The 12,556-nt window shown below is 48.7% G+C and overlaps 1 protein-coding gene across 1 annotated transcript; it reads left to right on the top strand.

Annotated features, from left to right (window-relative positions):
• Positions 1 to 405: 405 nt before the first annotated feature.
• On the top strand, positions 406 to 12,469 carry LOC133339580 (ubiquitin carboxyl-terminal hydrolase isozyme L1-like; the record flags this gene model as incomplete). Its single annotated transcript, XM_061547692.1, is given in 8 exon segments — positions 406 to 511; positions 2,927 to 2,938; positions 6,339 to 6,464; positions 8,974 to 9,009; positions 9,011 to 9,053; positions 9,056 to 9,109; positions 12,394 to 12,414; positions 12,417 to 12,469. Coding segments are annotated over 8 exon segments (451 nt in total), but the record flags the coding sequence as incomplete, so codon positions are not given.
• Positions 12,470 to 12,556: the final 87 nt, after the last annotated feature.

Raw genomic sequence — 12,556 nt, 5'->3', positions numbered from 1 at the left:
GAACTTGAATAACCAGTGGCATCTACATCTACAGAACGTGAATAACCAGTGGCATCTACATCTACAGGAGGTTATACAACTTTAAAATCCATTCCTCGTGTTTTTAACAACTTACGAACACCTCGACTTACGAACACAAACATCCACGTTCTGTAAGTCGAGGACACAAAGACAATAAATAAATAACTGCCCTAACCCCCCAAGAGATTGCCCCCCCCCCCATTCTCTATCCGCTGCGAACGTTCTGGACGGGTGACGTCATCGGCCCCCTCCCCCCTCACCCGCGTGGCCCGCCCCCTCGTCGTGACGTCACGGGGCAGGGCGTGGCGCCGACTATAAAAGGAATTTCGCCGCCGCATTGGAAGCAAAGTGGCGGAGTGTGGTTTGTAAATTTCTCTGTCTAAGTACTCGTCCGTCTTTGTATCTCTTTATTCTCCCGGCCGCCTTTGTCTCTCTAAAGCGATGTCGGCAACAACACCAATGCCTCATGCCTTTGGAAGCGAACCCCGAGGTGAGAGAGAGCGAGAGAGAGATGAGTGTTGGTGGTGGTGAGCTTGACATTGTTGCGTGTGTGACAATGTAAATTGATTAGTCGTTTGTAATCGCATTAAAAGCTGTCGTCGGGCGAGTTAGAATAAGGTGTAAACTGCTGTAACGATGTTAATGATTTATATCGGGATAATTTGGCGCGAAAATTGCGGTTTTTTTACCTCAGAAAGCTTAATTGCAATGTTATAATGCATCATATTGTCATTAATTGTATTAATAATTATTTCAGCGGAGTTAAAATAAGATGTAAACTACTGTAACGATGTTAATGATTTATATCGGGATAATGTAGAGCAAAAATTGCGATTTTTTTACCTCAGAAAGCTTAATTGCAATGTTATAATGCATCATATTGTCATTAATTGTATTAATAATTATTTTAGCGGGGTTAAAATAAGGTGTAAACTACATTAACAATGTTAATGATTTATATCGTGATAATTCTGAGCTAAAATTGCGGTATTTTTTACCTCAGAAACCTTAATTGCAATGTGGCAATGCGTTCTATTGTGTTAATTACATTAAGAATGATTTTATTCGAGTTAAAATAAGGTGTAAACTACATTAACAATGTTAATGATTTATATCGTGTTAATTTGGCGCTAAAATTGCGGTATTTTTTACCTCAGAAACCGTAATTGCAATGTTATAACGCATCATATTGTCATTAATTGTTTTAATAATTATTTCAGCGGAGTTAAAATAATGTGTAAACTACATTAACAATGTTAATGATTTATATCGTGATAATTTTGCGCTAAAATTGGGATTTTTTTACCTCAGAAACCCTCATTGCAATGTTATAATGCATATTGTCATTAATCGCATTAAAACTCCCTTCAGTCGAGTTAAAATAAGGTGTAAACTATTATAACAATGTTAAATCTTTATATCGTGATAATTTGGCGCGAAAATTGCGTTTTATTTACCTCAGAAATCTTAATTGCAATGTTATAATGCATCATATTGTCATTAATCGCATTAAAACTCACTTCAGTCGAGTTAAAATAAGGTGTAAACTACTGTAACAATGTTAAATCTTTATATTGTAATAATGTGCCAATAAAATAGCGATATTTTTTACCTCATAAACCTAAATTGCAATGTTTTAATTCATTATAATGTCTTTAATTGCATCAAAATAATTACTAAGCCGCGTTAAAACAAGATAAACTACGATAACGATGTTAATCTTTAATACCGTGATTATGTGGCGATACAATTGCAATACTTTTACACTTTTAATTGAAATGTTTAAATGCGTTACATTGTGTTAATTGCAATTAAAGTTAAAACTATTATAACTCTAACGCTTTAGACCCTAACAAGGCGTAATGATGACATTTATTGTGCAAATGTTAAATCTTAAGACGATACTTTACAATCTATAACTAATTATGTTAATTATGGGGGGCTAATGACAATGTTATAAGGTAATAATTACTAACATGACATATAAATTAGCTAATCATAATGACTAATGTTATATTCCATTTAAATAAGCTAATCATTAGAATTACTACTAATGTTATATTCCATTTAAATAAGGTAATCATTATAATTACTGTTATATTACATTTAAATAAGCTAATCGTCATAATTACTAATGTTATATTCCATTTAAATAAGCTAAATCATTCTAATTGCTAAATGTTATATGCCGTTAATATTAATAAGAGATTTATTACGGCTAATGTTGCATGCCATTAATAGAAATAAACTTATTCTTGGTTCTTTCGGTCACGTAGAAGGGAAATAATAAAATAATAAATAAATATGAATCTCTGCAGTCACGAAAGATTTAAATAAAAAATAAGCTTAATTATTAAAATTAGTAATGCTACATGCCATTATATAAATAAGCTAATCATTATATTGACTAATGTTATAACCCATTAATGTGAATAAGCTAATTGATTATAATTAAAAGTACGGGGGGGTGGGGTGAAAAATACCACAACTTTTAAATGTTAACATTTTATTTTGACTTCATCATCATCGTTATAAAAGGAGATTTTAAAAGTTGTAATACATTTTGTAAAAAAAAAAAATTGGAATGGAGGGGAGAGAATTGGTAGCTCGGATAGGCGAGCAATGCCCCGGTCAGAGTGGAATTGGTAGAGCGGATAAGGGCCGCAGTTTGATTTGCGCCGCTTAACTAATTGTGTTGTGTGTGTGTGTGTACACGTGTGTGTGTGTGTGTACGTGTGTGTGTGTACACGTGTGTGTGTACACGTGTGTGTGTGTGTGTACGTGTGTGTGTGTGTACGTGTGTGTGTGTACACGTGTGTGTGTGTGTACACGTGTGTGTGTGTGTACACGTGTGTGTGTGTGTGTACACGTGTGTGTGTGTGTACACGTGTGTGTGTGTGTACAGGTGGTGAATCAGGTGAGTGGTCACTGCGGGTAACCTGGTGGGTGTGTTCAGTGCGGGTAACCTGGTGGGTGTGGTTACCCTGGTGGGTGTGGTCATTGCGGGTAACCTGGTGGGTGTGGTCACTGCGGGTAACCTGGTGGGTGTGTTCAGTGCGGGTAACCTGGTGGGTGTGCTCAGTGCGGGTAACCTGGTGGGTGTGGTTACCCTGGTGGGTGTGGTCATTGCGGGTAACCTGGTGGGTGTGGTTACCCTGGTGGGTGTGGTCATTGCGGGTAACCTGGTGGGTGTGGTCATTGCGGGTAACCTGGTGGGTGTGATCACTGCGGGTAACCTGGTGGGTGTGGTCATTGCGGGTAACCTGGTGGGTGTGGTCACTGCGGGTAACCTGGTGGGTGCGCTCAGTGCGGGTAACCTGGTGGGTGTGGTTACCCTGGTGGGTGTGGTCATTGCGGGTAACCTGGTGGGTGTGGTCACTGCGGGTAACCTGGTGGGTGTGTTCATTGCGGGTAACCTGGTGGGTGTGGTCAGAGCGGGTAACCTGGTGGGTGTGGTCACTGCGGGTAACCTGGTGGGTGTGGTTACCCTGGTGGGTGTGGTCACTGCGGGTAACCTGGTGGGTGTGGTTACCCTGGTGGGTGTGGTCATTGCGGGTAACCTGGTGGGTGTGGTCACTGCGGGTAACCTGGTGGGTGTGTTCATTGCGGGTAACCTGGTGGGTGTGCTCAGTGCGGGTAACCTGGTGGGTGTGCTCAGTGCGGGTAACCTGGTGGGTGTGGTCATTGTGGGTAACCTGGTGGGTGAGGTCATTGCGGGTAACCTGGTGGGTGTGGTCATTGTGGGTAACCTGGTGGGTGTGGTCATTGCGGGTAACCTGGTGGGTGTGGTAACTGCGGGTAACCTCGTGGGTGTGCTCAGTGCGGGTAACCTGGTGGGTGTGGTAACTGCGGGTAACCTGGTGGGTGTGGTCACTGCGGGTAACCTGGTGGGTGTGGTCAGTGCGGGTAACCTGGTGGGTGTGGTAACTGCGGGTAACCTGGTGGGTGTGGTCACTGCGGGTAACCTGGTGGGTGTGGTCAGTGCGGGTAACCTGGTGGGTGTGGTCATTGCGGGTAACCTGGTGGGTGAGGTCATTGCAGGTAACCTGGTGGGTGTGGTCATTGCGGGTAACCTGGTGGGTGTGGTCACTGCGGGTAACCTGGTGGGTGTGGTCATTGCGGGTAACCTGGTGGGTGTGGTAACTGCGGGTAACCTGGTGGGTGTGCTCAGTGCGGGTAACCTGGTGGGTGTGCTCAGTGCGGGTAACCTGGTGGATGTGCTCAGTGCGGGTAACCTGGTGGGTGTGGTAACTGCGGGTAACCTGGTGGGTGTGGTCATTGCGGGTAACCTGGTGGTGTGCTCAGTGCGGGTACCTGGTGGGTGTGGTCACTGCGGGTAACCTGGTGGGTGTGGTCAGTGCGGGTAACCTGGTGGGTGTGGTCACTGCGGGTAACCTGGTGTGTGTGCTCAGTGCGGGTAACCTGGTGGGTGTGGTAACTGCGGGTAACCTGGTGGATGTGCTCAGTGCGGGTAACCTGGTGGGTGTGGTAACTGCGGGTAACCTGGTGGGTGTGCTCAGTGCGGGTAACCTGGTGGGTGTGGTCACTGCGGGTAACCTGGTGGGTGTGCTCAGTGCGGGTAACCTGGTGGGTGTGGTAACTGCGGGTAACCTGGTGGGTGTGGTCATTGCGGGTAACCTGGTGGGTGTGCTCAGTGCGGGTAACCTGGTGGGTGTGGTCACTGCGGGTAACCTGGTGGGTGTGGTCATTGCGGGTAACCTGGTGGGTGTGGTCACTGCGGGTAACCTGGTGGGTGTGGTCACTGCGGGTAACCTGGTGGGTGTGCTCAGTGCAGGTAACCTGGTTGGGTGAGGTTACCCTGGTGGGTGTGGTCACTGCGGGTAACCTGGTGGGTGTGCTCAGTGCGGGTAACCTGGTGGGTATGGTTATCACTGCTAAGGAAGGGTGGTTATTGCGGAATCGTGGATATTGATGTTGGTCCTTACCAACGAGAGAGAGAGTGTCTAATGACGGGCCGGGTGTCCGCGCCTGTACCCTGGGGGTAACCTGGTGGGTGTGCTCATTGCAGTTAACCTGGTGGGTGTGGTCATTGCGGTTACCCTGGTGGGTGCGGTAATTGCGGTTACCCTGGTGGGTGTAGTTATCATTGCATAGGAAGGGTGGTTATCGCCGAATCGTGGATGTTGATGTTACCAACGAGAGAGAGAGTGTGTCTAACGACGGGCCGGGTGTCCGCGCCTGTACCCCAGGGGTAACCTGGTGGGTGCGGTCATTGCGGTTACCCTGGTGGGAGTAGTTATCACTGCATAGGAAGGGTGGTTATCGCCGAATCGTGGATGTTGATGTTACCAACGAGAGAGAGAGTGTCTAATGACGGGCCGGGTGTCCGCGCCTGTACCCAGGGGTAACCTGGTGGGTGCGGTCATTGCGGTTACCCTGGTGGGAGTAGTTATCACTGCATAGGAAGGGTGGTTATCGCCGAATCGTGGATGTTGATGTTACCAACGAGAGAGAGAGTGTCTAATGACGGACCGGGTGTCCGCGCCTGTACCCCAGGGGTAACCTGGTGGGTGCGGTCATTGCGGTTACCCTGGTGGGAGTAGTTATCACTGCATAGGAAGGGTGGTTATCGCCGAATCGTGGATGTTGATGTTACCAACGAGAGAGAGAGTGTCTAATGACGGGCCGGGTGTCCGCGCCTGTACCCCAGGGGTAACCTGGTGGGTGCGGTCATTGCGGTTACCCTGGTGGGAGTAGTTATCACTGCATAGGAAGGGTGGTTATTGCAGAATCGTGGATGTTGATGTTACCAACGAGAGAGAGAGTGTGTCTAACGACGGGCCGGGTGTCCGCGCCTGTACCCCAGGGGTAACCTGGTGGGTGTGGTCAGTGCGGGTAACCTGGGTGGGTGCGGTTATCACTGCTAAGGAAGGGTGGTTATTGCCGAATCGTGGATGTTGATGTTACCAACGAGAGAGAGAGTGTCTAATGACGGGCCGGGTGTCCGCGCCTGTACCCCAGGGGTAACCTGGTGGGTGCGGTCATTGCGGTTACCCTGGTGGGAGTAGTTATCACTGCATAGGAAGGGTGGTTATCGCCGAATCGTGGATGTTGATGTTACCAACGAGAGAGAGAGTGTCTAATGACGGACCGGGTGTCCGCGCCTGTACCCCAGGGGTAACCTGGTGGGTGCGGTCATTGCGGTTACCCTGGTGGGAGTAGTTATCACTGCATAGGAAGGGTGGTTATTGCCGAATCGTGGATGTTGATGTTACCAACGAGAGAGAGTGTCTAATGACGGACCGGGTGTCCGCGCCTGTACCACCACCACCACCACCCAACTCGGACCCCGTCAGCTGCTGGCGCTGCTGGGGGTACGGGGTTTGCTGGCCAGGGACTTGCTGGGCTTGGAGGGCACTGACCTGGCGGGGATCCCTCGCCCAGCGCACGCCATCATCTTGCTGCTGCCCCGTGCAGCCCACGTGAGTGACCTCTCCTCCTCCCCCCCCCCCCCCCGCCGGCAGTCTATGTAGACCGTGCGTCTTCTTGGTTCTTTCGGTAAAGTCATCACGTAGAAGGGAAGAAATAAATGAATAAAAATCAAACATGATAAAATGCAATTCTCACGACGTTTCAGCCACAACGCAAGCAGCCGTCCTCAGGTGAAGAACAGGTCTGTCGGAAAGACAGCGTCATTCACATCATTAACATCATCTACATCATCATCTACATCATCATCTACATCATCATCTTCTTTTTTTTCGGATTTAAAGCTTCTTTCGTGACTGCAGGGATTCATCTTCTTGGTTCTTTCGGTAAAGTCACCACGTAGAAGGGAAGTAATATGTTTTATTTTTAAATCCTTTATATTAAGTTTGCTTGCTTGCACGCTTACGACCGTGCAAATCTTTCGGTCGTTTTTTAACCCACTTCCCGTGATCCAATCGAGCTGACATTTTGCACACAGACTCGTTGTGCGTGACAATTGATTTTCGTGAAAAATTTTTTTCCAAATTTTTACACTGTTTAGGGAAATGTTTTTAAATATTTAATTACCAATTGCTTAATGGTGACAGACAATCATCTGACCCATAGGTGGCAGCCATCTCAAGCCAGAGGACGAGAGGACTCTAGCCGCCACGCATATAAAGGATTTATAGTGAAAAACTTTGTTTTTACGGGTTATTTTTTTATTATTTTATTACTTCCCTTCTACGTGACTTTACCGAAAGAACCAAGAAGATGAATCCCTGCAGTCACGAAAGCTTTAAATCGAAAAATAGACCGTGCGTGTGTTTGTGTACAGCTGGGGGGAGCGGTAGTGTAGCGGTTACACTATGAGACCTCCTTTACCAGTGGCAAAATATAGTAGCAATAGGTTTTTATCATATTCTTAGGTTTTTTCGGTAAAGTCACGTAGGTAAAAAATTCAAATTAATAAAAGTAAAAAATGAAATAAAAAAATCACGACGTTTCGGAGGCAGCACAGGCTTCCGTCTTTTTTAAAATTAATTTTTATTTTATACCTACGTGACTTTACCGAAAAAACCTAAGAATATGAATCCTTGCAGTCACGAAAGCTTCAAATCTCGAATTAGGTTTTTACCCTTTAAACTGGTACAAAACTGACACCTTTATACAAGGCATCATGTTTGCAATAACCACAACACAAGCAGTCAAAATGCAAAAAAACCTCTGATAATGGTAATGATATGGACCGATCAACTTCAAGGACAGTGCATATCATTATCAGAGTTTTTTTTTGCATTTTGACTGCTTGTGTTGTGGTTATTGCAAACATGATGCCTTGTATAAAGGTGTCAGTTTTGTACCAGTTTAAAGGGTAAAAACCTACTACTATAGTGTAGTGGTTAGCGCTACGAACCCGGCGACACGAGTTCGATTCCCGCTCACGGCCAACACCAGTGACGATTATCTGAACCGGTCCCGGGCCTCCCCTGGGTCGACTCAGCCTCAAATGAGTACCTGGTGAGGTTGTGTAAACATCGCCACTGGGGAGACAAAGGCGGTCGGGCGTGGTGCTGGCCACCCACCGCCTCGTGTGCCGTTCCGGCCTTCATAGGTGCTACTCGCTAACAGCACTTGCCCCTACAGTCTGTTACAGGCGGTACGGGGTGGTCTTTGTTTTGGCGGTCTATATAGACTGTACGTTTGTGAGTGTACTGGCAGTCTATATAGACTGTACGCGTGTGAGTGTACTGGCAGTCTATATAGACTGTACGCGTGTGAGTGTACTGGCAGTCTATATAGACTGTACGTGTGTGTGTGTACTGGCAGTCTATATAGACTGTATGTGTGTGTGTGTACTGGCAGTCTATATAGACTGTACGTGTGTGTGTGTGTGTGTACTGGCAGTCTATATAGACTGTACGTGTGTGTGTGTACTGGCGGTCTATATAGACTACGCGTGTGAGTGTACTGGCAGTCTATATAGACTGTACGTGTGTGTGTGTGTGTACTGGCAGTCTATATAGACTGTACGTGTGTGTGTGGTACTGGGGTGGCTAAAGCACAGCAGTTGGCACAGTAGGGGGCACAGTGGTGCATCAGCCAGTCATCTCGGTCAGTCGACCCGTGGCACCTGCTGGGTCTGCCCCGTGACCTCCTGCCAGCGGGCGTTCGACACTTCACGTGGCCTCAAGGTGCACATGGCCTGGCACAAGCGTCGTGGTGACGTCACCGCCACTTAGTGGCGAATGGCGGTAGTTGTTATTGTACTGGGGCGCGGTAGTGTAGTGGTTCGTGCACTGCACCCCGAAACCCGGCGACCCGAGTGGCCTCCTCCCCTAGGTCGGCTCAGCCTCAAACGCGTACCTGGTGCGGCGTGTGGTAACACCGCCACTGGGGAGAGACAAGGCGGCCGTGCGGGCCTGGTGCCGCTGTGGCTCTCATTACATCACTTGCACCCGCCCCCCCCCCCCCCACCACCCCGTGTGTGGGCTACACGGGGGACATTTGTCCTTTGTGCAGGACTCTGGAGAGGGGCAGAAGGGGGCGGCCGCCCCACGGTGACGTGTACCATTGGACCCAGCCGGCCCAGACGCTGTGCGGCATCTGGGTATCGTGCACGCCCTGGCCAACATCCCCCGCGCTGCACTGCGATTGGGTAATGCCGCGTCACGTGACCTGGGTTGTTGATGATGGTCGTGGTGTTGATGCTCTTAGTTCTTTCGGTAAAGGTCACGTGGGTAAAAAAATAAATAAAAATCAATAACAGTTTCACCTGAAGACGGAAGCTTGTTGCCTCCGAAACGTCGTGATTTTGTAGTTTTTATTTTTTATTAATTTCATTTTTTTACCTACGTGACTTTACCGAAAGAACTAAGCGTATGAATCCTTGCAGTCACGAAAGCTTCAAATCGTGGTGTTTGATGTTGATGATGTTGTTGATGGTGGTGGTGGTGATGTGGGTGATGGTGGGTGATGGTGGGTGATGGTGGGTGATGGTGGTTGATGTGGGTGGTGGTGATGGTGGTTGATGTTGGTGGTGGTGATGGTGGTTGATGTGGTGGTGGTGGTGATGGTGGTGATGTGATGGTGGTGATGATGGTTGATGATGGTGGTGATGGTGGTTGATGATGGTAGCAAACCGTGATATTAAAATAAAATACTTTATCACTCTGCTATTATAGAAGCGACCTGCCCATCGCAATGATCGCTCATCGTCATCGTCTTGCAGATTTATAGCGGGATACAAATACTCTGAACGCTGGACGTTGATTCTAAATGTGGAGGGGAAAAGCCGGAGGACCCCGAGGAAAATCGACGCGACTACAGGGAGACAGAGAGACTCAGACTCCAAATGTACAGCAAGCATCAGGGTCGGGATCGAACCCACGACCTCCTGTGTACCAGACGAGGTAGTTAAAATCTCCTAGCCACCGTGATGATGATGAGAGAGAGACTCAGACTCCAAATGTACAGCAGCAAACATTGTCAGGGTCGGGATCGAACTCACGACCTCCTGTATGTATACCAGTCGAGGTAGTCAACATCTCCTCGCCACCGCGATGATGATGAGAGAGAGACTCAAGACTCCAAATGTACAGCAGCAGGCATCGTCAGGGTAGGGATCGAACTCACGACCTCCTGTATACCAGGCGAGGTAGTCAACATCTCTCAGTGTCTGGGATTGAACCCACGACTTCCTGTGTACCAGGCGAGGTAGTCAACATCTCTCAGGGTCTGGGATCGAACCCCAACCTCCTGTGTACCAGACAAGGTAGTCAACATCTCTCAGGGTCTGGGATCGAACCCACGACCCCTCATGTGTACCAGGCGAGGTAGTCAACATCTCTCAGGGTCTAGGATTGAACCCATGACCTCCTGTATACCAGGCGAGGTAGTCAACATTTCTCAGGGTCTGGGATCGAACCCACGACCTCCTGTATACTAGGCGAGGTAGTCAACATTTCTCAGGGTCTGGGATCAAACCCACGACCTCCTGTATACTAGGCGAGGTAGTCAACATCTCTCAGGGTCTGGGATCGAACCCACGACCTCCTGTGCACCAGGCGAGGTGGTCAACATCTCTCAGGGTCTGGGATCGAACCCACGACCTCCTGTGTACCAGGCGAGGTAGTCAATATCTCCTAGCCACCGTGATGATGATGATGATGAAGAGAGATGCAGACTCCAAATATACAGCAAATGTCGTCAGGGTAGGGATCGAACCCACGACCTCCTGTATACCAGGCGAGGTAGTCACCGATGACTGGTACCAGCGGTGTCAAGATCGTCCTCTGTGGAGGAGGCTCGTGAAGGACGCTCCTGGGCAGTTGGAGGCAGTCGCCCTCCAACAACAACGGAGGGCGGAGGAGCGATGCTCACAACAATGAGTGGAGCGCCGGGTGGCTAAAGCACAGCAAGTTGGTACGGTAGGGGGCACAGGTGGTGCATCAGCCAGTCATCTCGGTCATCTCAGTCAGTCGACCCGTGGCACCTGCTGGGTCTGCCCCGTGACCTCCTGCCAGCGGCGAGCCTTCGACACTTCACGTGGCCTTAAAGTGCACCTAGCTTGGCACAAGTACCCTGATGACATGATTGGTGGTGATGTTGGTGGTGGTGGTGATGGTGGTGGCGGTGATGGTGGTGATGGTGGTGGTGGTGGTGGTGGTGATGATGGTGGTGGTGATGTTGGTGGTGGTGGTGATGTTGGTGGTCGTGGTGGTGATGTTGGTGGTGATGATGTTGGTGATGATATTGGTGGTGATGTTGGTGATGATGGTGGTGTGGTGGTGGTGATGTTTTGGTGATGGTGGTGATGTTGGTGATGTTGATGGTGATGGTGATGATGTTGGTGATGTTGGTTGTGATGGTGGTGATGGTGGTGATGTTGTTGTTGGTGGTGGTGATGTTGGTGGTGATGTTGGTGATGATGGTGGTGATGATGGTGGTGGTGGTGATGGTGGTGGTGATGTTGGTGGTGTGGTGATGTTGGTGGTGATGGTGGTGGTGATGTTGGTGGTGGTGATGTTGGTGGTGTTGGTGATGATGGTGGTGATGATGTTGGTGATGTTGGTGATGTTGGTTGTGATGGTGGTGGTGGTGGTGATGGTGGTGATGGTGGTGATGGTGGTGATGGTGGTGATGGTGGTGATGGTGGTGATGGTGGTGATGGTGGTGATGTTGGTGGTGGTGATGATGGTGGTGATGATGATGTTGATGGTGATGGTGGTGATGATGTTGGTGGTGGTGATGTTGGTGGTGATGTTGGTGATGTTGGTGATGGTGGTGGTGGTGATGATGTGGTGGTGGTGGTGATGTTGTGGTGGTGATGATGGTGGTGGTGTTGGTGATGTTGGTGATGGTGGTGGTGATGGTGGTGGTGATGATGGTGGTTGTTGTTGTTGGTGGTGGTGATGTTGGTGGTGATGTTGGTGGTGATGTTGGTGATGATGGTGATGGTGGTGGTGATGTTGGTGGTGGTGATGGTGATGTTGGTGATGTTGGTGATGGTGATGTGATGGTGATGGTGGTGGTGATGTTGGTGATGGTGGTGATGTTGTGTGTGGGATGTGGTGGTGATGATGATGGTGATAATGATGTTGATGATGTTGGTGATGTTGGTGGTGGTGATGTGGTGTGGTGATGTTGATGGTGGTGGTGATGTTGATGGTGGTGGTGATGTTGATGGTGGTGTGTGATGGTGGTGGTGATGATGGTGATGATGTTGATGATGATGGTGGTGATGTTGGTGATGTTGGTGATGATGGTGATGGTGGTGATGTTGATGATGTTGTTGGTGGTGGTGATGTTGATGATTTGATGGTGATGATGGTGATGATGATGTTGGTGATGTTGATGGTGGTGGTGATGTTGGTGGTGTTGATGGTGGTGATGTTGGTGGTGGTGATGATGGTGGTGGTGATGTTGGTGGTGGTGCTACAGACAGTGACTCCCCATTCAAGAAATCCTGGAGGAGACGAAGTCTCTGAGCCCCGCGGAACGAGGGAACGTCTCCATAGTGACAAGGTCACCACCACCATCACCACCACCATCATCACATCAACCACCACCATCATCACCACCATCACCACCATCACATCATCAC

Source organism: Lethenteron reissneri, unplaced genomic scaffold (genome assembly GCF_015708825.2).
Source record: "Lethenteron reissneri isolate LAM-NWPU_2019-01 unplaced genomic scaffold, ASM1570882v1 scaffold_1925, whole genome shotgun sequence".
NCBI classification, from domain to species: domain Eukaryota; kingdom Metazoa; phylum Chordata; class Hyperoartia; order Petromyzontiformes; family Petromyzontidae; genus Lethenteron; species Lethenteron reissneri.
The sequence above is the reverse complement of the archived record's forward strand: the minus strand, read 5'-3'. Positions and strand labels throughout refer to the sequence as shown.